This window comes from Sarcophilus harrisii, chromosome 4 (genome assembly GCF_902635505.1).
Source record: "Sarcophilus harrisii chromosome 4, mSarHar1.11, whole genome shotgun sequence".
NCBI lineage: Eukaryota > Metazoa > Chordata > Mammalia > Dasyuromorphia > Dasyuridae > Sarcophilus > Sarcophilus harrisii.
Window position 1 is genome coordinate 284,791,772 of NC_045429.1, and position 23,692 is coordinate 284,815,463.

Here is a 23,692-nt window from a genome sequence, read left to right on the forward strand (position 1 = left end):
GAAGTAATGGGGATGGGGGGGGGGGCGGGGAAGGGGCAGTTATCTCCTCACTTGTAAACTTGTAGTTTCACAGAACAAATGACAGTTTTAAATAAAGAAATTTCTTTTTCCCCTGGGTTTGGTGAAGAATTTTTTTCACATATATGAGAACTTGGATTTCTCTAGGTTTTTATCTTTCCCCACACATGAAATCTGGTATCATCATGGCTTAATGGGACAAACACTGCTCTGGAAATCCAGGAGTCTTGAGTTTGACACTTGATTTCACAACTCACTTAAGTGTTATTCAACTTCCCTTGCCTGGTTTTTCCTTTTCTTCTACTTTCTCTCAATACCCTTTCTCCTAGGGAGAATAGACTTATCCCTAGTTCTATCTGGCAACTTCTCTCTTAGAACAGTGTCTACTATGCCCACTAGTCTTCAGTGGCTTGGCTTGGGGGTGCCAAGATTTAGAGCATGCTTCTCCCCAGTCCCCATGGGTGTGGCTTTGCTAAGAGTCAGCAGTACCTGGGTTGGGGAACACAACAGTTTCTTCTGGTACTTCAAGGGCCCTTGTTGAGAACCCAGCTGGATTCCTGGCATTCTCCAGGGGAGCAGACAGAGGAGATTGGGGAGGAAAGGGGGAGGAGAATCACAGGGTGCTGGCTTTATGTGGGACAGTAGCAAGACACTGAAGAGTCAAACAACCAGGAGGCTGGGGAGAAGACAGGATGGCATTTCAGACAAACACAGGAGCTTGGGTGCTGATCCTTAGCCTAGGGGGTAAGGCACTGGTCCAGATGAGCCCCAACCTTCTTGGGGATTCCCCCTTTTCCCTATTCAACTGCAATTCCCCTACCATTCCTACTCCTCTACCTCCCATACCTATCCCTTATGTTCTTCCCTAGCTATTTCCTTACCTGATGCTACTTCAGTAGGGGACTCCAACCCTGTCCTGGCTCTTGTCACATATCTCTGCCCTTCCCCATCCCTACCCCAAAAATATATCATGCTTTCTCCTTGAGGGCAGTGGTTGGCAGTCAGAACATCTCAGCCAGGATTGGGGAGCCCTTGGTGCTGACCTGTAAGGGGGCTCCTAGGAAACCACCCCAGCAACTTGAATGGAAACTGGTAAGTTAGGAGTTCTCTCTTAAGCCTTCTTGCTTTCTAATTCACATGAATTTTCTCCCCTGTTCAATTATTTGTCATGCTTTGCTTCCTAAACTCTCCCCAGAACACAGGCCGGACTGAAGCCTGGAAAATCCTCTCTCCTGGAGAGAACCCTTGGGAGAGTGTGGCTCGAGTCCTCCCCAATGGCTCCCTCCTCCTGCCAGCTGTTGGAATTCAGGATGAAGGAACATTCAGGTGCAAGGCAACCAATCGCCATGGGAAGGAGTTCAAGTCCAACTACCGACTCCGTGTCTACCGTAAGGGCAAAAAGAGCTTCTCTTTGCAATCTTCAGCATCTTCAAACCTGGGGGCTTCTTCCCCCACACCCACAACATCCTCTACCTGGATTAAAAAAACCATCCTTTGAGGGCCCCTGATCTCTTTTTCCCTCTAGAGATTCCAAGCAAGCCAAAAATAGTGAACTCTGCCTCTGAACTCATTGCTGGGATCCCCAACAAGGTAGAATTGAAAAGAAAAAAAGGTGGGGGGGAATGGTGTATGATGGGTGGAAAGGGCATTCCAAAGGCAAAAGTGGAGGGTGATGAGGTTTTTCTGGTATATCAGGTAGGAACATGCCTATCTGAAGGGGGATACCCAGCAGGGACTCTTAGCTGGCATCTAGATGGGAAAGCCTTGGTGCCTGATGGGAAAGGTGAGTTTTCTTCAAGAAAACTTTCTTCTCTGTAGTCCAATGTCCATTTCCTCTCTATAATCTCCCAAATCTTAAAAAGCTTTCTTCTTGCCATGGCCTTCCCCTCTCTATATCCAGTCCTCTACTTTTTGGGACATGAATCTCTTTCTTTCCCCACCAGGAGTATCTGTGAGGGAGGAGACCAGAAGACACCCTGACACAGGACTTTTCACAATACAATCAGAGCTGACAATGACCCCAGTCCCAGGAGGCCCTCTGAACCCCACCTTCTCTTGCAGTCTTAGCTTCAGCCCCAGTTCCCCTGGACAACAGGCCCTCCACGCACCTCCTATTCAACTCAGTGTCTGGGGTGAGAGATGAGTGGAAGAGAAGAAGAAGAAAGCTATAGGCTTATATATATAGGGTCTTTGGTGAAGGTGGTGGTGGTATGTATTTCAAATGGGGAAGCAGTATGCTATAGAGGAATTAACCACCATTCTCATTCCCAGAGCCAGAGTCTTTGGAGGAAGTTCGACTAGTAGTAGATCCAGAGGGTGGAGTAGTGGCCCCTGGAGGGGCAGTAACCCTGACCTGTGAGGTCCCTGCTCAGCACTCACCACAAATTCATTGGCTTAAAGATGTGAGTGTCTCAGTTCCTTAATGGTACAGTGAGTTTAATGAAAAGGAGAGCTATGTGAAACACTGTGAGGTGAATGATTTGGGTTGAAAAGGGGGGGAAGAAAGAGGAAGGAAAAGTTACAGAAATACTAGGTGGAGGAGAGAAGGAAATTTGGAAGATAAATGGGAGAATATGATAGAAAGGGATCCCTGATAACCATCCTGTATCTCTCCTCCCCCATCCTTTCCCAGGGTTCTCCTCTGGCCATTGCTCCAAGCTCTGTGCTGTTGCTTCCTGAGATCACAGTCCAAGACCAAGGAATATACAGTTGTGTTGCCACTGACCAAAGTCATAGGTCAAGAGAAAGTCCTGGTGTTAGCATCAGCATCATTGGTGAGAAAAGTACTCCTGTCCAAAATTTCAATCCCAGACCAGACTGAGGCATGAGTCACAGAGGCCAAACTTCAAGTCTCAATCCTCCATCCCTTCCCAGCTCCCACTTCCCATACTGCTCCCCCAAGAAGGCTGTTCCTTCCAGGCTCCTGTCCAGGCTCCTCTGCCCAAAAGAGGAAGCCCAATAAGCCTCCTCCATTGCTAGAAAAAACAACTTTAGCTGCAAGGGTGTTTGGTGGGGAATGGGAAGTGGGGGGGAGGGAAAGAATAAATGAGGAGTTCATCTTCCTTGGAAATCCAAGCAATGGAGAGAAAAATAGGTCCTAAGTACAGTAGGAATACCTCTTCCCTGCCTCCTTCCCCACATTCTAGCTCTATCCCCCTTGACTAAGATCTACTTTGACTTTCAGATTCTAGAGAAATTGACCAAGTAGAAGGTAAGGATCATGGATATGTGGATGGCTGGTGAGGCAAACTGGAAGTAACACAAAAGTTGCTCTCTCTCCAATCATGTTTTGTCATCTCCCCACAGGCTCTGAGGGAGGCCCAGGACTAGGCTTACTGGCCCTCATTCTAATAGTTTTGGGTGGCCTGGTCACAGCTGCCCTGCTGGGGGGATTCCTTTTGTGGAAAAGACAGCGGCTGCTCCACAAAGAAGAGAGGTAAGTGAAGAGAATGGAAAGCCTAGGGCCAGAGTTCAGAAGCCAACATCTAGGGCTCTATCCCTTTTTCCTTCTGTAGGAAGGTTCCTGAGTGCCCAGAGGAAGAGGAAGAACGGGCAGAACTAAATCAACCTGAAAAAGAAGAAACAGCTGAGAACAATGAAGGGGAACCCTGAGCTACCCTTGGCTACCCATCTAATTCCATCCATCTTTTTCCCACTCTCCTGTCCTAATGCTATTTCTCCTGGCCCCCAGTATCCCTTCCCCATTTTCACTACTTCTCTTGAAAAGTCAGTCTTACATCAGCTGAGAGCTGAACCTGTTCCCTGCTTGTGCATACTCATCCAAACAATGATTATTAAATATCTGATAATCCTATCCTCTGTGTGTGTCTTCACTGCCCTAAGAACCTCAAAGGAAAAGTATCAAATAAGAAAGATCTTGAGAAGCAAGAAGCAGGGGAATGGGGTTGGGAAGATCCCACAGACATATTTTCAATTTTTTTTATTGAATTCCTTACAAATTATGGCGTGAGGATGGGGATGAAGGTAGGGAGACAGAACCCATCCTAGGCATAGAGGGGAAAATTAAATTAAATCAAAAATTGGGAGAATAAAGAACACTTCCTCTTCATCCCAAATAAGAGAACTTGGGAAGAAGTAGAGAAGAAAGTAGACAGTCCCCTTACCCATTTCTCACTCCCTCACCCCTCAAGTTGGGAGTAAAGTTGCATCTGAACTTAGCAACTAGAGAGGAAAGGGTTCTCTGGCTCTCCCAGTCAGTAATCAGTTGATTCCCTCTCCCTCACTTAGAGGGATGGGATTGGGGGAGGCTGTGTCTGTCCTCAGCCAGCAGAGAGCAGATACCTAAAAAAAAAAGTTTTGGGGCCCTCCAATACTGATTCTCCCTCTAGTTGGGGGAGGCCCCTAAGAGGGGGCAGCTCAGACACTGAGCAGCCAAAAAAAGAAGAATATGGCTAGGAGGAGGAAGAGGGAGTCCTGCCAGCCGGAGCCTGGACGGCCGGGTCCCAGGTCCACACCTATAAGAGAAATTAAAGAGTTGCAGAAAAGAGTCCCTTGTCCCAAGGAATGAGCTAGAAGACTCTCATCCTGAGGAAAAAGGGAGAAGGTTCTTACCTGGACCCCGGTAGAAAGGCTCATGGGCATTGAAGACAGTTGTGAAAAAACCAAAGGGAAAGGCACCCACACCAAAAGAAAGGTGGAAGCCTCCAGCATCTCCATACGAATGGAATCCCTGTTAAGATGAAGACATGGTAGATATGAGGTAAGTGATGAAAGAGGAATTTTTGGGACATAAAGCCCTGATGGGAAAAAGCAAGACTCACCCCTCTGCTTTCAGGGGCAGGCCTCTGGCCCTGTGGACGTGGCGGTGTTTTCAATCTGTTGAAGGTAAAGATTACGTGAGGAAGCCATCAATCACCTACCTTTTCTCAAGACTTAAAAGTTATTTCCAGAGCCTGATTCCACCCTCAGTTACTCCCTCTCACCTAGGGTCCTGTTGTTTCTGGCTTCCTCTCCCATAGAGTGGAACAACTTTCTCCCGGCTTATTCCAGCCTTACACACAGGGCATTCTTGTCTTTCAGGTCGAGTCTCCAGCCACTGAGGAAAGAAGTGTAGTATACAGTAAATAGGTTGGGTTTTCTACTCCCCAGGCCTCTCCAATTCTCAGTACCCATCTCCCACTTCCCTTTCCTCTCCATCCACTCCACTACTCACCTGGTGGAGACAAGGCCAGCTTGGTGGGAGGAGAGATCAGAGGTCAGAACAGCTGCAGATAGAAGATACACAGAGGCCCCAGGCCCCAACTGCCTCCCAGCCCCATCTCCCTCATCACTCATTATTATTTCTTCACTTCTCAATCTTTTTCAACATGTCTGTTTTCACATCAAAATGAATTCCTATTACCCCAAATGCCCTAAGTCTCCCCTACTAATACAACCCTTTGTGTCACTTCCTTGGCACCAACCCTTCACAATCTGAATTATATTTACATTAAACTGATCTCAAAGTGATATTTTTTAAAAAATGCAACAGCCTCAGTTACACTGAATAATCCCTCCTTCAAGATACCTATCTCCTCCCTTGACTTCAGAGATGCCACATTCCCCTTAGTTTTCCTCCATCTCTAATAATGCCTTGTTCTCCTTGGCTGGCTCCTCTTCTCAACCCTCCAAGGTAAGTCAGCCTCTTCTATCTCCTTTAGCACAATCCCTTTCTCCACCTATGACATCTCTTCCTTAACTGAATCAACAGCTACATAAATGGTTCTGCACCTGGCTCTATCAGACCAAATTTTCCAGTTCAACAAATTAGTAAGTCTTAAGTTCATATATATAGCAGAATGGCTATTATATTCAAAGTCAAAGGAATCAAGTTTGAATCTGTGCTGGCCTGTTTTCTGCTTAACCCTGGGCAAGACATTTGACTTAGCTATTCAGCTAAGAAAATGAGACTAAACTAAATGATTTCCAAGGTTCCTTTCAGGTATAAATCCTAAGGTCCTGCCATTCCCTCCAAACCTGTTCTCCCTTTTGGCTTCATTATTTCTGTTAACGGCAATAAACATTATTCTTACAGACTCCCATATTCAAAACCAAAATTACTTCTTGCACTTTCCCTTTTTAAACTTCTCACATCCAATCAGTCGGCAAGTTCAATCAACTTCCACCTCTACTTTTCTTTCATCAATATTCTCCTTTTTATTTCTACTACTACCATCAATAAAGGCCCCCCTCCCAACTACTTTCATTTATTCTCAGACTACTCCCGGGCCAATTTTCTTTAAACACCGGTCAAGTCACTTTGGTCAGAATTCCCTAACACCTCTGTGTGGAATTCAAGCATCTCTACAGTTGGAAACAACTTACCTTTCCAATGCAATCCCCTATCTCTCCTCTGCGTACTCTACTCCCCAAACTAGACTGCTAGCTGTCACCACTCCATATAGCTGAACTCCAACTTTATTAGAATGACTGCTTATATCTAAAAGCCCGACGCGGCTCTTGGCTTAGCGAGATCCTCCAGCGAGAACACACCCCTGTAGCCCTCGAGCGTCTCAGGCGCTTCCCAGGTACTATCTTGTACACCCGCCGTTCGCGCACTGCTTATACACATGTCATCTCCCCTGGAAGCCCCACGAAGTCGGGCACCAGACCCGACCCGAGCCTCTGCGCCTGCCGCTCTGCACACAGCGGGTATTTAGGGGCCATTTCTTTAAGCCGTGGTAAGTGGGAGGCGCCCCGGGGCGCACGGGCGCGGCGTCTCTCCTAAGCCCCCCGCCCGAGGGGCGTGTGCCCGTCTGTGTGCCCCGGCTGCCCGCCGCACAGCCACGCGAGCGCAGGCTCTCGTCCCTGGTGCCAGTGTGTGTGTGGCTGCTTGTGCAAAGCTGTCAGCAAGGCAAGCACATGCGGACGTTGCAAGAACCCGGGAAATGTGTCCGTGCGCGCGCTTCCTCAGGCTGGCAAGTCACATAGACAGGGACGCGGCTCGGGACAGAAGTGCGCCCTGCGCGCGCCCAGCACCCGCTCGCATGAGGAGGGGTGCACGGCTTCAAGGGCTCCTCAGCCCTCTTGCCTTCCAAGGGGGCCGCTAGCCCGGGGGAAATCCCGCTTCTCACCGGCGCCAACAAGGCAAGAGCCTGCGTCTCCGGGAGCCCTCCCGTCAGCGGGCGGGAGGCGCGCGGCAGTCCTGTGTCATTTAGCTGGAGGGGCGTGTTAAGCGGGCCGAGCTCTGGCTCTGGGGCTCTGGGGAACTGTGTGTCTGTCCCGGAGGGACTGTACGCCAGGGAGGGGATACTTTGTGGAGCTCTCTCCAGGAGGCAGAGGAGACAGACAGAGTGGGTGGGGGCAAGGGGAGAGGGGAGGTTCCGAGGCCCTCGCTGCTTTACTACTAAAGGTACATGTCCCAGGCTCCCATTGGTAGGGAGGGGGCAGAGCGGGGTGGGGGTGGAGGAGTGTGGGGGGTGTCCCGGGGCTCTCACCAGTACAGGTGGCCGCACATACTGACCACCGCCTCCCGCGCTGTCTCCAGACAGATGTTACACTCGAAGGCCGCACCTGCCCCTCCCCGGTCTCGGTTTGGCCCTTCGGAGCCTCCGTCCTCCTTCCTGGCCGCTGCCATGGCCCCTCAACTGTTGCCCGCGCAACACAGGTCTTCCCCCACTAAACACATATACAAACCCAGAAGGTCCGAAAAGCCCGCCCCCCTGCTCCTGCCCATTGGTCATCCGTCAAGGTCTTCGAGCCTCCATTGGTGATCCTGCCCACCAGTCACATCGCGTTCGGAAAGAAAGGATTGGTCGCCAGTCCGGGGAGGGAGAGGCACGCATTGCCCCGCCCTTAAAGAGTGCTTATTGGACGAAGCGGCCGACAGTCAAGATGCTGCGTCATAGGATAAGCCGTAAGATGTTCTGGCAGACCCTATTGTCCGCAGCAAATTAGAGTGCACTGTATCAGCATCACCACTCGTTCCCCATTGCTCTGTGTCGTGCTCAATTGGCTCCAGGACACAGATTCTAGCTATTAACAATCCAGCCAATTCCCGCCCCCGTCCTTCCTTCGGTTCATTCACAATCCAGAGATCCTATTGGACTATGAGCGCGTAAATTCCGAAGCCGCCGGTTGGCTGGGAAATGGTCGCAAACAAGCATGTGAGAGAGAGAGCGGGCCTATCCGGAGGAGGTGTTCCTCCCTTGGACCCGCCCTTTCCTCTCCGTCTTCCTCGTTGCTATAACGACGGGATTGCAATTGGTCTTGGTTTGGCCACCACCCCAGCCTCAAGTTCCTTCTCCGTTCGCCACTTCCACCAAACCCTCAGATTTGATTGGCTACATATAGACCTCGCGGATTAGCCAGGATTGGAAGCAAAAAGAATTATGCTAGTCACCGAGTTCAAAATGGCTTCAGCCGTTTCGGTGACGTAAGGACCCGAATCCGAGTACGTCCGGCGCTTTTTACAATGATGTTGCCCAGAGAATGGCAATTGGCCCCATCTCCTTGACGTCACAGATCCATCGCTTGCTTTAGAAAACCCTTCCCGCCCCACCCCCCTACCCAAGAGCGCACACGCACTCCATCCCCCTTAATCTGGGCCTACGCCCGGAGCCGAACTCTCCAGATTCCTTTCTTCGATGACGCGCAGAGCAGAAACGATTTTAAATCTAGTTCGGCCCGAGTGGTGCAGGGGGAAAGAGCGCTGAGTCTGTAGTTAGAGTGCCTGGGCTCAAATTTTTCCTCGGCCTCTGAGTTTCGGGGTGACCTCGGGCGCCGCTGGCCTTCCGCCAGGCCCTCATGTTGTCGGCGCCCTTGCAAAGTGGCGCTGGACGTTGTTGTTTCCATCATGCTTCGGATGGTCTCCGAGGCCCTTCCCAGTTCTGATACTCTAATGTTTCTGCCATGACCTGCAGAGACAGATTTAGAACCGCCCCTTCCTCCCTGTGACACACCAAGCAGACCTGGGGTCTTCTTCCAGGGCAGGGCGCCCCTACTCTACCCGCTACAGCTCAGCGTGGCTCAAGTGCGTGGCGTAGGCGGCCAGGCCCGGGCAGCGCGCCTCCCTCCTCTGGGGCCCAAACACAGCGAGCTGGTAATAGCCCACCCTTTCGCACCCACACCCCCTTCCACCGTCCGCCGCGGGCCTCTCCCCGGCGCCGGCCTTCGAGAGGCTTGGGCCAGCTGTGGCAACGGTAGAGAGGGAGGGATCTGGGGAGGAGAGGGAGAGAGGAGAGGCTCGCCTCCTTAGGCAGCAGTTTCTTTGGGCCTTTGTAAGCTGAGGACAGGTGGTCTCCAAGGTCTCCAGCTCGGACATTCTGTGTTCTGTGGTTCTAAGGGAGGGAGGAGACAAACCAGACAGGGGCCCTCAGAGAATCCAAGCCATCTAAAGGGGGAAGGACCCGGAAGAACCCCAACATCTGGGGGAGCTGGAAAGTAAAGGGAAAGCTAAAGAGGGCTGTCCCCAAGCTGATGGAGTTGGTTAGCTGAAGGTAGGGCTTCTATTGGAGAGAGAGAAAATAGGGCCTAGCAAGACAGCGAGGGAAAGGGAAGATGGTGATGACAAGAATGGCTTGTTTTGTTGTGTAGAAAGAGATAGAAAGGAGAGTTGTGTGAAAGGAATAAAGCTGCGTAAGTGGGGAGTACCAAGGAGGGTGAAAGAAGTGTGGGAAGCCCGGGCCACAGAGGCGGGCGGTCGGGCTGCCAGAAAACAAGTATCAGAAACTGGGGATGGCCGCCTTCAGGGTTAGCCTCTGCTCCCTGTTTCATCTTCAAGGTGAATGGTCCGCCCATACTCCCAGAAAGAAGTGAGTAACAAAGACCTGGTTTCAATGGTGGGAAAAATATACACAAGTCCATCTCTGGGGTGAGGGAATAGTTCCCAGTCTGGCTGAAGAAGAGAGACTCCAAAGGGAAGGTGCAGAAAGGGGGTTGGGAGGAGAAGAGAAAAGGGACTTGGGGGATTAAAAGAAGGAGGAGGGGGCCTTGAGGGTAGGAAGATCAGAAAGAGGGTAAGATGAAAAAAGGGGAGGATGGGGCTAGTGTTCTGAGAAACCATAAGGATAATGGGAGGACAGAAAGAAGAGGACAGCCACAGGATAGGGGTCGGAAGATTAGGAGAGACAAGAGAGATAAGGACGGGAGAGGCTGAGATAGAGTCGAGGAAAAGCATCTGGTGAAAAAGGATGAGTAATGAGAAGCAGAGGAATGGAAGAAAGAGGAAAGTTATCCTAATGGACAGAGAGGAGAAAGCTGGGAGAAATGGAGGAAGGGATAAACGAGCAGGGAAAGCCAGGAAAGATCAGAACCAGAGACGGGGGAAAAAAGGATTATGAAAGAGAGACAGCTGGAAGGAATAACCAAAAATCCTCAGCAGGAGGAGCTAGCAGAAAAAAGAAGAGGCAGGGAGGGCCAAAAGCTGGAGGGAGGGAATGCTTGGGTCCCTGTCCAGGCTATTGGCAAGATAGCCCGCCTGTCACCGCCCCCCACTTCCTGGCCGGCCCCGGAAACAAGCAGGCGTTGTGGGGGGGGGGGACAGCAGCAGCATCGGCAGCCCCAGCCCTCCGAGGGAGAGACAGCAGTAAGGGAGGGAGGGAGAGAGCCGGGGGAACACCCTCCCTCCCACCATTCTCACCACTATGGGTCCGGCCCCCCACTCCCACAGCCCCTCCACCAGCCGGGGCTAGGATACCCCTAAACCCTGAGGGCCCCTTGGCACCGACTCCCCATCAGAGACAGAGACACAGCCGCCACCACCGCTGCCGCAGCCTGGCTGGGGAGGGGGCCAGCCCCCTAGGCCCCCTACCCCACTGAGGTGGGGGAGGGATGGAACTGGGGAGGGGGATGAGAGATGGGTCGTGGGAGGAGGGAGCTGGGAGGTCATGGAGGTGGAGAATGGGGTCTGGGGAAAGAGTGCAAGATAGACTTGGGAGAGGAGTGGCTGAGAAAGATGGAGAGGATCCAGAAAGAAAAGAAAAGGGATGGAGGAGGGCCTGGTGAGTGGAGGGTTGGCCTGATTATGGGATAGTGATGGGGTGGGAATGAAGTGTGCTTGGTGAGGGGACTGTGGAATTCCCTACACCCCTCCCCCCAGTTGCTCTTTCCGTCCCTTGTATCCCTTGGAAGGAGTGTAGATTATAAACTACATTCCTGACTCCTCCTCCAAGAGAATATTGGTTTCCAGGATCATACCAGGACACCCCTCTGTTTCCATGCACAGAACCTAAGGTCTCTACATTCCTATGTGCATGTTAGGCCCTTCCTGACACACGTGTTTTGTTTCCTTTTCTTCACTGAGTGTGCATGCTTCAGATAGTGGCCTGCATATGGTTGAATGTGCTCCCATATGATCCATGGTTATGGCAGATGTGCTCATATTAGCTGGATGTTATATCCATTTCCCATTAGAGAGGATGGCTATAATGCTTTTGTTTTCCTAAGTTCATACTTGTCCAATCACATAATGTAATATGACCTGTCCCTTGTGTCATATCCATTTGGAGCACATTTAAATACCTTACACACATATATATATATATACAGATTCAAATATGTTGCCTACCTTCTCAGATCTTTCCATTACATATTAGTTGTATGTTTATGTTCATATGCTCTGCCCATGACTTTCACTACCGAGGTAGTTATCTTCACATAGTTTTTATATATATGTATATATATATATATATGCACATACACACACACATACAGATTGTGCCCGTGGTATGTTTTGTTTCATTTCACAAGTTGTACCTGTGATTATTGCCCTATAGGACAATCAGGTGTCTGAGTCCATTATTTAATTTATTTTTAACACATGTCTTTATGTTGTATTAACCCCTTTTCCTGTATTTAGTTTTCTAAGGAAGTTCTAGCATTGCTTGAGCACGTATATCTTATGTATGTTATATAGCATTTCTGGTCATGTGATAACATCCATTTCACCATTTCTTTCCTGTAATGTTTTGTAAACAATATGTTTATGTAACACATCTGGCAATCTTATGTGGTTGGATATCCTCCGGATATTCTTAGATATGTATTCCTGAGGGAATTGTGTACATAGCCTATGTACAGGGTAATGGACCTCCAGGCACAAACCCATCTCATGTTCATATGTCCTTGCATGTATTTGACTTGCCCACATTTTTGCATGACATGTTATCTATACTACTACTATAATTTATCAGTGTGTACTTATATGGCATGTGTATGAGTATGTCACTCCCATCTGTCCATGTTTTTATTAATGTTGAACATTCCACTGCTTTCATCATTTGCATGTTTAATGACTTGGCATGTTGTTTTCACCCCAGGCATTTTATTAATACTCTTTGTTTCTGTACTGCATTGAATGTTATCTCCATATGATTTACATTTGTTATATTCATCCCTCCATTATGTTACCACCATTCTGCCTCTTCACATTATTGAATTTTCCCCTGTGCACTTTCCCATTCCCTCCCCAGTAGTTATGACATCGTCATGATTTCTGTGTTCTTTATGAAAGCATGTTATACTTTTGGCATGTAATGCATGTGCTTAGAGTACACCATATTCCATGTTAGAAGCAGTATCTATGGGACTACCCCGTATTAAATACCTGGTGTTATTGTTATCAACAGCGTGAGCATGTCTTCATTCTTGTCTTCTTCACCTGGTACATATATGTATGTGTGTGTATATGTGTTCAGAGGATTGTTACACATGGAGGTTGACTTCTGCCATCACCATTTCTTCATTCCCAAGGCCTACTTATTCTCTAATCTGGTTGTCCCTTCCCCCCATGAGGACCCTTATCCTCTGCAGTTGTACTCACCTGTTAAGTGTCTGTTATGTGTTTTCCTACTGTCATTCTTGATTCAATTAAGCTAATATATATTGTGTGCTTACTGTTATTATCATCCTCAGGAAAGAGAAAGAGGCATAGGTGATGTACTATGAGTGTCTTTGTTTGTCCCTGTTCAGTTATGTCTTCTCTGCTAGGCCACTTGAAAATGTGTGTTTGTCACATGTTTCTTCCTTGTGATGTTATCACACTTGGCCAATGGGATTGATCTCTCTTTTACCTTTGACACTCAAGTCAGCCACTGCCTTTCCATATGGGGGGAGGAGAAGGAAGATAAATTGTGTCCACTACTGAGGGAGACGTCACATTGTCTTCTTTTTCCTCATGTCACATTGTCTTCCTTTTCTCCTGAGCCATTTCTTCCTCCTGAGGCAGGTAGTGTGATCTTAGACACATACACCCCACCTCTTATTTCACAGTACTATGGATTCTTTAGAGTTCTGTGGGATTCTTAACTCGTCACTTATGTAATCCTCATCATGTTTCCTCTAATACCTGGAGAGGTTGTATATTGGGTGGGGGACAGAGGAAAAGAGGAACATAGCTCTCTGTTCCTGGTTCAATCTGTATCTGTCTTTTGTCCTTAGATTTTTCTATGTATTTTTAGGGGGGACTAGAGGAAAAGTTTGGGTGAAATTGGGATTCTCTGGATGTGTTTAGCTCTCTCTGCCTCAGAGAGACAACGTGGCTGTGTAGTCACCAAGACTTGGGTTCACATTCTGCCTCCAATACATACAGCTGTTTGACCCTGGACAAACTATGAATTACGTTGAAAGTCCTGATCTAGATTAGTAAAGGGAATTTCCTCACTTGGGAGTGAAGAAATCATAGATCTGGTCCCTGTCCCTATATATATATCTATATTTGTCTTTTTTCCATATATATATGTTCAAGTGTATTTATATATGTACATGTGTCTACAGGCTGTTCATAGGTATGACTATCTTGCTTTCAATTCTAATGTGTGTTTTGTGTACGTCTTTTTTTTTTTTTTTTAAATATCTCTATGTGTGTACATTTATATATGTCTTTTTGTTTGTATATCTTGGAACCAGGAAGGATTTCTCAATTCTTATGTCCTTCCTATCTTTCTGAAGTGGATTGGCTGGGTGGGAATCTGGGAATGGAAGACCCTTTTCTCTACCATGACTTTGCCCCTCATGCCCTCCACCCCCCTCCAATCTGACCCTCTAAATTCTTACTCTCCCACCTATACTTTTGTCTTATTGTTTCTCTGCTCTGGTCCCTGTTGGCCACTCCCCCCAACATCTCCCTTCTAGTGCTCCAGGCCCACTATCTATCTCCTCCCTCCCCACTGCTCCTTACAGGTGGCCAGCATGGAGCTGTGGCCAGGGCCATGGACAATGCTGCTGTTCTTTCTATTACTACTTTTGCTGCTGGTGCCTGTGCTCTGGGGTTACAGCACCAGTGCCAAGTACTTCTGCAAAATGGCCTTCTACAACGGCTGGATCCTTTTCCTGGCAGTGCTGGCCATCCCTGTGTGTGCTCTTCGAGGACGAAATGTGGAGAACATGAAGTAAGAGAGAAACCCAAGGAATGGGAAATGAAAACAGGGTGGGGGGAAATGGATTACTAGAGGTACCAGGCACAAGGGATTACAGAGTGGGGAAGATATAGAAGGACCCAGGGGAAAAAGATTATACACATAAGGCAAAAAAGAAACAGAAAAAGAGAAGGGAAAATTAAGATGGAGAAAAAGATCAATGCAAGAAGATGAGGGTGGGGTTAGAGGAATACTGGGGAAATAAGTGTAAAAACTATGTGATCTTTTCTGACAAACACTCAACTGGTATCCTGGGCCTATCCCCATAGGATCCTTCGACTAATGCTGCTGCACATCAAGTACCTGTATGGGATCCGGCTGGAGGTTCGAGGGACCCATCATTTCCCCCCCACCCAGCCCTACGTTGTTGTCTCCAACCACCAAAGCTCCCTTGACCTACTAGGTAAGACAGTCCTCTCTCATAACCATAGGAAAGTTTCTTCCCTGAGTACCTTCTTCTCCCTCTAGGTTTTAAAACTCTCATCTCCAAGGAGCTTTCTACCCTAGAGATATTCATTATCCCACACCAGATACATCGGTTCCCAATAGGAAATGTTCCTAGAGCCTCTCATCTTAGAAAGTACTGCTCCCCCTTTCCCTACTGTTTTCTCCCTGAGAATTTCCTCCCCATCTATATTAGGAACTTCTCTTCCCTCTTCTTCCTTCCAAATCTGACTTCCTTCTCCTACCCCTCTCTACCTGGTGTCTGATCTCCCTTTAGAGAGCCTTCCCTGGGAGGTAAATCTCCCTCCAAATTATTTTTCCCTTCTAAAATGTCCTTGACACCCTTTGGGTGTCACTTTCCTGTCATTCCATTACTCTTCCCATCAAGTAAAAGCATTTTCCTGTCCCACAACCTATTTTCTACTCTTGACACTGAGAGTGAATATCATACTCACTGGCTCCGATGACTACTTCCCTGCCCTAGGAATGATGGAGGTGCTCCCAGGTCGTTGTGTGCCCATCGCCAAGCGGGAACTGCTATGGGCTGGGCCAGCAGGGCTAGCGTGCTGGTTGGCTGGAGTCATCTTCATTGACCGGAAACGGACTGGGGATGCAATCAGTGTCATGGCTGAAGCTGCGCAAACTCTGCTCAGCCAGAACGTGAGTTACCCAAAAGAGGGAAAAAAAAATCCATTGGGAAAAGGGGATTAAACGGCCACACAGAAGGACCTCTAATATCCCGGAGTAACATCTGCTCTTTGACACTAACTTCTCCATTCTATATTACACTGGCTGTATCTCTGGCTTGTTCTCTGTCTCTTCTTATCTCTGATCCAGTTTCTTCCTTAGGTCCGAGTTTGGGTTTTCCCTGAAGGTACCAGGAACCACAATGGCTCTATGCTTCCCTTCAAACGTGGCGCCTTCCACCTTGCTGTTCAGGCCCAGGTCAGAATTCAGTTTCCCCATTTGACCACTGACAGACTACCTTTCTCCTGCAACTTTCCAGCCAACTCCAGACCCCTTTACTCTCTGTGGGCTAATGAGCAAGGGAAAGAAGCTCATCAGGAGATGTTCAGATAAAGGGACTACTAGGGGAGGAGGGCTGAAGAAGGAGGCTGTCCTCTGATTTTACCCTTACCCCTCCTGCAGGTCCCTATTATCCCCATTGTCATGTCCTCCTATAAAGACTTCTACTGCAAGAAAGAACGGCGCTTCACCTCAGGTGAGAAGACCTAAGTGTTGATCATGAAGATTTGGTAGGGAGAGGGTAGAGTGGCCAGTGGAATTATGGAAGGGAGAGTGAAATATGAATCTTTGAGAAGCCAAGAAATCATTTAGTCATAGAACCATAGAACATCAGAGCTGAATTACTTAGTCAAGTCCCTGGAAATCAGACTCAACAAATACAGAATACCTACTATGTATGTAAAACATGCCAAATGCTGTGGTGGACATAAAGATGTCCTTCAAAGAACTTATAATCTAGTAGGAAACCAGGGCTTAAAACATGAGAAAATAGCTAATAAATACAAGATAGTAAGAAAGGTGTTGATGTTTACAGAATGCAAAAAGTATGGATCACTTTGGGCTAGAATGGATCAGGAAAGGTTTCAAAGATTGAGCTAGGTCTTGAAAGGAAGAGTACTTGCATAAGAGACTAGAAACCTGGGTTCTAATAATGGCCCTGTCTGTACTAACTTACTTGCATGACCTTAACAGTCATTAGAAGGTCATGCTTTCTTTTTTCCTTTTTTGAAGAAAATTTTGAACCATTCTGAATGTTTTCTTTCTCCTGGAGCAGGCATCATACCTTTGCTCCTCCCTTCTCCACTTTCTTCCCTCTGCTTCTATTTCTCCATGAGAGTCTTCACCAACCCCTTTAGATGACCCTAGTCAGGTAACCTCCTCTCTTTTTGTAGAGGTATGTCTATCTGGTGAAGAATCATTTATCTCAGTTTGTAGAGGAGGAAACAGCTCCAGAATAACAGTGACAGTGTAGCATTTTGTAAAGTTTCATTTGCTCTCTTCAGCCTTGTAGGTAATGAATTATTATTATCCTCATTCAGCAGATTAGGAAACTGCTGTACAGAGATGAATTTCCCAAACTCATAGCTAGTAAAACTAAAGTCCCATGCTCTCTTTACTAAACCACAAGGCTTCTGAAACATACCTCCATATTTGTAATTGGAGGCACTTTGTGGTTATTGGACGAATTGATAACTGGTATAATACAGATTCCATCTAGTAGAAAGAATAATTGGACTAAACTGTGAGGAATGGGTTCTAGTTCCAGTGTTCCCACTAACTTGTCACTTCCTTTCCCTCCTCATTTCCTCTTGGCATTGGACTTGATTTTCTAAATGGTCCCTTCCAGCTTTGATATTCAGTGTTTCTTTGAATGTGTTAGATATTGGAGGTAGAGAGGAGAAAATTAGAAGGGGCACAGGGGCAGAAAGGAGAACTGTAATGTCTGCAAGCAAGAATGTGTAAGTTTGCCAATGAGGCTTGAGCAAAGGCTTTTTTTTAAGAGTATAAAGGGAGATGAAAATTCAAGAAAGACCTGGAATGATAGCTTGTTTCCTCATCCGCAGGAACATGTCAGGTACGGGTGCTTCCCCCTGTGGCTACAGAAGGGCTGACCCCAGACAACGTGCCGGACCTCGCTGACAGAATCCGTCACTCCATGCTCACAGTTTTTCGGGAGATCTCTACTGATGGCCGGGGAGGGGGTGACTATCTAAAGAAACCTGGTGGGGCTGGTGAGGCTGGCCCCTGAGCCTTCCTCCTACCACTCCTCCACATTCCCTCCCCGAGCCTAATGGTCCCTGGACTGGGCCTGACTCCCTCTTCACTTCCCCCATCCCATTTCTCCTTTATGGTACAGCCAAGCCACTCCTCCCATAATTCTCTACTCCGAATCTTCAGCTTCCGAAGTGGACATGGACAAAGTGCTTTTCTTCCACCCTTTTTCCTCTTTCTTCCCAATCCCTTTCTGGATTTTCCCGACTACACACTCCCTCTCATTTTATTTGTGGAACATTCTGCTCCCCTCTCTGTCTCCTGAGTGGTATGTTCCATTAGGCATGGACCATTCCCACCCCACAGTGGAAGATTCCTCTTCTCCCCACCCATGATTTGTGTACACATCCGCCTCTATGGAAGTGCTCTGTTCTTTCTCTTCTACCCCCTTCCCAACTCTCTGGATGCAAATGGACTTATCCAACTCGGGGGGCGCAGACTCGAGGAAGACCCAGACGAGACTCTTTGCTCCCCTTACCCCAATGAATTTTTGTGGAGTCCTCTTTCCCAGGGACTTGTACCTTCCCCTTTTACTTGGTACAGTCCATTTTGCCGGCGATACTCATTTTCCCCTGACACAAAGAATTCCTTGTTCTTTCCCTTCTCTTCCTTTTCCTTCTCCTCCTCCCTTTCGACTTGTGGGTGGTACACTCCAGAGATAGTACACTCTTAAAAATTCCCCTGGAGAAGCAGGAGACCAGCCCAACCCCGTCCTTTTCCCACACAGTCCTTAGGCCTTAGGCTGTACCTTTAGGCCCAGACCTTTGGGAAGGGTGGAGTTACCGGTGCTGCATTAATTTCTTACTCTAGGAGGTATGGTAGGAAGAGCTGAAAGCTGGTTAGAGGGAGCTGGAGTAGGTTTTAATTTATTTTTCTTTCCTTTGCTGCTGAGGAGCTGCCCTTCCCCCACCTCCCATCGTCCAGATTGGCAGCCAAAAGCTCTCAGTGTTAATAAAGTCCAAAGGGAAAGGCTCGAGGCTGATTATAAAAAGGGGTAGAGGAGAATCCCAGCCAAATCTAGGCTTCCTTGCCTAGCAGCCATTCCCAGCCTAGAAGAGGATCCCAGCCTTAAGTAGCACATCCCCATTTAGGTGGGAGGGGAAAAGAGAAGCCCCATTCTTCTTTTGGGGAAACTCAGTCCTGCTGATGCCCTTTCCCCAATCTGATGAGCATTAATGAAAGGGTGGGTGGGGAAAGAAGGACCATTTGATGGTCCTACTCTTTCCCCCACCCCAGGCCAGTATGATCTGGGGAGGTGAGGGGACTCCCTGACATTTCTCCCAAACGGTTCTGCTTTTCCTCCCAAGGCCTCCGTATTCCAGTAATCTCCCCTATCACGGGTACCAGGACTGCCCTTTCCTCCTTTCCAAACACTCTCCTCTCCTACCTCAGGAGGGTGGGCCTGGAGGGGATGAAAGAGGCAGTCCAAGAGTTTGCTTGGCTCCGATGGTTTTTATTATCTGGATTAATAGCGAAATATGGAGAATAAAGGGAGATGGAAGGACTCTGTGTGTTGTATCTTGTTGGGGAAAAGATCTCTGTGGTCCAAACCCATCTTACGCTAAAAGGGGGCGGGGCTGCAGTAGAAGAATATTCTCGCCTCTTCCTTAGGCAGCTTTTTTAAAATCATTTTTATGCTACAGCAATATTACAATTTGTCATAATACATTCAGCTATCCTCAACTACTAGACACAAGTTACATATGAGTTTTTTACAAAAAATTCTTCAATAGATATTTTTGTACAAATGATCCTTTTTCTTTTTTCCAACAATATCCTTAGGAAATTAGCACTGTAGTTTTTTTTATTGTAGTAAATTTATTTTTAATACATATTGCTTTATGAATTATTGGGAGAGAAAAATCAGAGCACAAGGGAAAACCATGGGAGAGATAAAGAAAAAAGAAGTGAACATAGCATGTATTGATTTACATTCAATCTCCTTAGTTCTGTTTCTGCATGCAGATGACATTTTCTGTCCAGATTTGCAGCTGTTTTAATTCCTTTAGTAATAATTTCCCTGGGCAAAGAAGGTGGAGGGCAGGCATTGAAAATAGAAAGTGTTGCTGTCCAAAAGGGCTTTTATCTGCCGTGGTTGAGACCTGGACCCAGGCTGTTGTCCTCACAAGAACCTATTAAGAGACATACATGGGCGGGGAGGGGGAAGAAGGAAGATATGTGGAGACTGGCAAAGAGTTTTAGAGCTGATTTCAGCCTCAGCATTGGGAAGGTGAGAGCGGGAATAATACCACCCCTTCCTCCAAGAATTTGTCCATTACCTTATAGAGAAGAAGATAGGGGCAAAATCCAAGAGAACAGTTGCTAACATGTAAGAATGCAGGAAAAGTTGAGAAGTATGACTGTTGGTCGAAGGGGGCATAAAGAACTGATATGATTATGTATGGGGATAAGGTTAAGTATATAGGTATGTTCGGGAGTACAAAGGAAGTTTACTGGTTAATGGAAAGAAGGTAATGGAACAGTGGACTCACAGGCGCCCAGTTTCTCCTCCAGAAGCAGCACTTGATCACTAAGCGAGTCTATGCGGTCTCCTCGCCCCCATAGTTCTGCCACCTGCTCAGGTCGGATCGCTTCAGGAGACACTGGCAGCACAGCTCGAACCCAGGCACTCACCTGCCCAGCCCACTGTGGGGGCAGGAAGATGCCAAAGGTGCTGCTGAAATGCCTTTGCCCACTGGAGGGCTCCTTTGACTGTCCTATAGCTTTGTAGCCTCTGAATTTACCTGCTAGTAGTTTGACCCCAGAGTCTCACCTGCTCCAAGACCTCCAGTCGCCCACGTAATTCTCCAACCTTCAGCCTCAGGGAATGCTTTTCTTTCTTCGCCTCCCGAACTGGAGAATATAGTTCAGCAAACTTTAGGAGCACTACACTAAATGACACTGCTTTCTCAAGAGAACTCAGTCAAAAGGGAGAATAGGTAAGAGATGCACAAATAAGATAAAGGAGAGCAAGAACTGCACAAGGGAAAATGTCATAGAGGGACTTAGAAGTCAGACTTGGAACCAGGGGAATAATCTGAATTCAAATGCCATATCTGCCATTAGACATGAGCCTATTCATCTGTAAAATGAGATGGAGCTAGATGAGCCTCAGATCCTTTCCAGCTCTAAATCTATGATCATATAAAATGCTATGAGAAATCTGAAAAGATTTCCCTTTCTGAAGGGGCATAAAATCATAAATTTTTGAGCTAGAAAGGACCTCAGAAATCATACAGTCCAATGGAGGGGAATTATACACCTGAAGTTGAGACTTGAAAAAAGGCAATTTTGAGAAGATTGAAATGAGAATGTGAGATGGGAAGGTAGAAAGAGAATGAACTTAGAATTATATGAAACAAGGCTTCCACAGTAGGAGCCAGATTTGAGTGTCAGGACTCTTTAGTTAGGAACATGTAGTAGCTCCTTCACATGATCATTAATAAGGGAGCAATGTTGTGAAGAGGGTTCCACTTACCTGTCAAACTAAGGATACTGGGACTGGGAAGTGGTTCAGAGGGGACCTCCTCACAAGTCCTTCCATTGGTCCCGAGAACTAGACCTTTTGGGCAGCTGCAAGTGAAGCTGCCCAGGGTGTTGGAACAGCTATGAGAGCAAAGAATGATGCCAGTGCTGCATTCGTCTACATCTAAAGGAAGAGAAAGAAGCCCTGCGGTGCCATGGTCTAGATTACCCTCTAGAGCAAGAAGTTAAAGAACAGAAATAAGTAGCCTAATACTCACCCATGTGACAATGCTTCCCTCCCCAGCCTGGGGTGCATTCGCACTGGTCAGGCTGAATGCAAATCCCTCCATTCTGACAGGGCTTAGGACAAATGGCTGGGGATGGAAGAAGAGGATGGGGTCAGAATAGGGAATGAGCTCCCATCCTCTTGGCAGGCTCTCACAACCCTACCACCAAGCATCTTCCCCTCCTTCCCACACACCTTCTTCACAGGTCAGTGCCCCTGGGTGCTTCTTCTTCCAACCCTGACAACATATGGCATGAAACTGCTGCACATCCCTCTGAACCTCCCTCCATGCCACGCGGTATGTGGTCCTAGAAGGAGCAAATGACTTAAGATCCTGGAACATGGTTCCCTATGGCTATTCTAGATCTCATCCCAATGTAAGCTCTCCTCAATAACTCAATCTGTAGTCTAACTCCCAATTCCTAAACACAAATGCTCAACTTCATCCCTTCCCTGCAACTCACAACTCTTCCTAGACTGGGGCATTCAAGAACCCCCAACTCACTCACCTGTAAGTGCTGCAGATCCGCTGACCTGCACACAGTGTCAAATAAGGTTTGTATATTGGTTGGCTGTAGGATTCATTGTATCTTAGAGGAATCACCAAGGTCTGCCTGGAGCAAACTCCCTTGCTGCACCCAAGTGGAGGGAGAAGAGAGGATGGAGATTCAGAACAGACTTGCCCTTAGAGAGCCCCCTTCTCTGAAGGGGACTTCAGTGTTACTTAAGGATGTTCCACCAAGGCGCTCCAACTCCCACCCCCATGAGGGAAACAACATCCTCACCTGTATGGAAGGTCCCCATTCGCCCTCTGCCCCCCAAAAAAGAGCAGGACTGAGAACCCCACTAGCAGACAGCACAGCAAAACCCGGACCCCAGACCCCATGATCACTTGTATATGAGGGGTCACACGTTGCTATCCTGAAAGGAGTAAGAAGGAGTTAATGAATGAAGGAGTGTTCTCACTTATTCCTGTCTGCTCTGAGCCTTTCAAAACCCTAGGAGGAATCCCTCATTTGTGTACCTTTCAAGAAGCTGAATGTGAGGTGACTATGGCTATACCCCCTCACTCACTACCTGTAGCAATCTTCACCTTTCCTTACAGTTGTGTCCGGTCATATACTCCTCCTCTAATACTTGCCAATATATCCTAAACCCCTTGCATATGCCTTTAATATTATTCCTTCTCTTTTTACACAGCACTGCTACCCAGACACATAAGAGATACATATACTCTTATTTTATATACTACCCTATAGACTCTTGTCTTCCCTTCTACCTTATCCATTATTTCCATGTTTCTCATCTCCCAGACACTCTTCTCCTGAAATAATGCTCTGATCTTTCTAGACACATATCTTAAATAGTTAGTGCCTTGCACAAAATAGCATGTGTTTGTGGAACCGAATTGCATTTTACAAATACCCCAAACAGACATCTTTACACCTACACCTTTTACACATGCTTCTTCCATACCAAAATCTTGCATGATATCAACATCCTCCACCTCTAAATCATACTCATCCCTCAGCTTGATCAGAACATCTTTTCCTTTTCTTCCCCTCCCCACCCCACCCCCTTCCTACCCCATACCCATTCCCACCTGGGCTTTCTCTCTCTCCCTCAGTCCACTGGGAATTGCTGCAGACAAAAGTCTCAGGCAGGATCAAGTAGGAAAGCTAAGAGAGAAGGGGTTGGGCTAGATATAGAGCCTCCCATCTCTACTCTCTCTTCCCCGCCTCCACCTTATTCCCTTTGCTACTAGCTGAGATCCTGTGAATGTTAGCATCAGCCCAGGAAACTTAAGGTCAAGTTTTCACATACTTTCCACTCAACTCCAATAAACCTTTGCAAAGGAGTTTTCTCCAACCTATATCTCCCCATCTTTTATAATCCCTAAGGCCCCAGAAGCCTCCTTTCAGCAGGGTCCAGTGGTCCCAAGTCCCCATTTCCCAACAATGAGACTAAGATCTATTAGTAGGTCAGGAGAGAATGTTAGGGTTAGAGAGGGAGGAAAATATATAAATGGACTTGACAAGAGGAAGATGGGAATATAAAAATGAATAAATGTGGGCCAGTATATGGGAAACAGGGGAAAGGTAGTTTGAGAGAGAATATGCCCTCCCCCTCCAAAGTGGGGTAAGCTAGGGCCCCAGGAAGAAATGTTTCTAGCTCCCTCTGGCATTTGTAAGGGGCATAGAAGCTGTGAGTCAGTCTGCCCCCTACTTTAGAGAAGACAGGGCCCCCTTGTCTAGATCAACATTCCTTGCTGGAGGAAAAGGAGGCTTATTGTCTAGTACCAATTCACCCACACCCACCCAAACCC

General features: G+C 47.5%; 4 protein-coding genes across 8 annotated transcripts; 2 read left to right on the forward strand and 2 right to left on the reverse strand.

The window, feature by feature from the left end:
- The first annotated feature begins 526 nt into the window (after positions 1-526).
- Positions 527-3,832, forward strand: AGER (advanced glycosylation end-product specific receptor). 2 transcript variants are annotated; one of them, XM_003768947.4, is made up of 11 exons: positions 533-762; positions 1,010-1,110; positions 1,214-1,406; positions 1,544-1,608; positions 1,714-1,801; positions 1,962-2,150; positions 2,290-2,420; positions 2,651-2,792; positions 3,203-3,229; positions 3,325-3,454; positions 3,534-3,832. In XM_003768947.4, exons 1-11 carry the CDS (start codon positions 711-713, stop codon positions 3,628-3,630), a joined length of 1,215 nt encoding a protein of 404 aa, XP_003768995.2. In that variant the 5' UTR covers positions 533-710; the 3' UTR covers positions 3,631-3,832. The 2 variants fall into 2 exon arrangements, with proteins under 2 accessions (XP_031820967.1, XP_003768995.2); XM_031965107.1 differs by having other exon boundaries at positions 527-762; positions 1,544-1,801.
- Positions 3,833-3,942: 110 nt separating this feature from the next.
- RNF5 (ring finger protein 5) lies at positions 3,943-8,874 on the reverse strand. Of its 2 annotated transcripts, XM_003768921.4 has the most exons (6): positions 7,455-8,874; positions 5,192-5,210; positions 4,962-5,074; positions 4,800-4,854; positions 4,591-4,708; positions 3,943-4,493 (listed from the first exon to the last, which is right to left on the reverse strand). In XM_003768921.4, exons 1-6 carry the CDS (start codon positions 7,592-7,594, stop codon positions 4,396-4,398), a joined length of 543 nt encoding a protein of 180 aa, XP_003768969.1. In that variant the 5' UTR covers positions 7,595-8,874; the 3' UTR covers positions 3,943-4,395. The 2 variants fall into 2 exon arrangements, with proteins under 2 accessions (XP_003768969.1, XP_012404398.1); XM_012548944.3 differs by lacking the exon at positions 5,192-5,210 and having other exon boundaries at positions 7,481-8,874.
- A 44-nt stretch (positions 8,875-8,918) lies between these two features.
- Positions 8,919-19,119, forward strand: AGPAT1 (1-acylglycerol-3-phosphate O-acyltransferase 1). Of its 3 annotated transcripts, none has more exons than XM_031965111.1 (7): positions 8,919-9,058; positions 14,137-14,345; positions 14,642-14,775; positions 15,301-15,476; positions 15,666-15,761; positions 15,966-16,038; positions 17,408-19,119. In XM_031965111.1, exons 2-7 carry the CDS (start codon positions 14,146-14,148, stop codon positions 17,590-17,592), a joined length of 864 nt encoding a protein of 287 aa, XP_031820971.1. In that variant the 5' UTR covers positions 8,919-9,058; positions 14,137-14,145; the 3' UTR covers positions 17,593-19,119. The 3 variants fall into 3 exon arrangements, with proteins under 3 accessions (XP_031820971.1, XP_031820969.1, XP_012404396.1); XM_031965109.1 differs by lacking the exon at positions 8,919-9,058 and adding an exon at positions 9,311-9,455; XM_012548942.2 differs by lacking the exon at positions 8,919-9,058 and adding an exon at positions 10,456-10,777.
- On the reverse strand, positions 18,503-23,073 carry EGFL8 (EGF like domain multiple 8). The gene is made up of 9 exons (XM_003768918.4): positions 22,970-23,073; positions 22,152-22,287; positions 21,876-21,998; positions 21,562-21,674; positions 21,359-21,454; positions 21,094-21,264; positions 20,389-20,468; positions 20,108-20,261; positions 18,503-19,747 (listed from the first exon to the last, which is right to left on the reverse strand). The coding sequence occupies exons 2-9, from the start codon at positions 22,250-22,252 to the stop codon at positions 19,698-19,700; spliced, it is 888 nt and encodes a 295-aa protein (XP_003768966.1). The 5' UTR covers positions 22,253-22,287; positions 22,970-23,073; the 3' UTR covers positions 18,503-19,697.
- Between the last annotated feature and the right edge of the window lie 619 nt (positions 23,074-23,692).

Excerpts from the sequence above, each read along its gene's own strand:
- AGER (XM_031965107.1), top strand. The coding sequence starts at position 711 with ATGGCATTTCAGACAAACACAGGAGCTTGGGTGCTGATCCTTAGCCTA. Across the intron at positions 2,421-2,650 it reads AAATTCATTGGCTTAAAGAT|GGTTCTCCTCTGGCCATTGC; the intron begins GTGAGTGTCTCA and ends ATCCTTTCCCAG. Across the intron at positions 3,230-3,324 it reads AGAAATTGACCAAGTAGAAG|GCTCTGAGGGAGGCCCAGGA; the intron begins GTAAGGATCATG and ends ATCTCCCCACAG.
- RNF5 (XM_003768921.4), bottom strand. The coding sequence starts at position 7,594 with ATGGCAGCGGCCAGGAAGGAGGACGGAGGCTCCGAAGGGCCAAACCGA. Across the intron at positions 4,855-4,961 it reads CAGAAACAACAGGACCCTAG|ATTGAAAACACCGCCACGTC; the intron begins GTGAGAGGGAGT and ends TACCTTCAACAG. Across the intron at positions 4,494-4,590 it reads GCCTTTCTACCGGGGTCCAG|GTGTGGACCTGGGACCCGGC; the intron begins GTAAGAACCTTC and ends TTTCTCTTATAG.
- AGPAT1 (XM_031965111.1), top strand. The coding sequence starts at position 14,146 with ATGGAGCTGTGGCCAGGGCCATGGACAATGCTGCTGTTCTTTCTATTA. Across the intron at positions 15,477-15,665 it reads AAACTCTGCTCAGCCAGAAC|GTCCGAGTTTGGGTTTTCCC; the intron begins GTGAGTTACCCA and ends TTTCTTCCTTAG. Across the intron at positions 16,039-17,407 it reads AGAACGGCGCTTCACCTCAG|GAACATGTCAGGTACGGGTG; the intron begins GTGAGAAGACCT and ends CCTCATCCGCAG.
- EGFL8 (XM_003768918.4), bottom strand. The coding sequence starts at position 22,252 with ATGGGGTCTGGGGTCCGGGTTTTGCTGTGCTGTCTGCTAGTGGGGTTC. Across the intron at positions 21,455-21,561 it reads GGCACTGACCTGTGAAGAAG|CCATTTGTCCTAAGCCCTGT; the intron begins GTGTGTGGGAAG and ends TTCCATCCCCAG. Across the intron at positions 20,262-20,388 it reads GACTGGAGGTCTTGGAGCAG|TGGGCTGGGCAGGTGAGTGC; the intron begins GTGAGACTCTGG and ends CTGCCCCCACAG.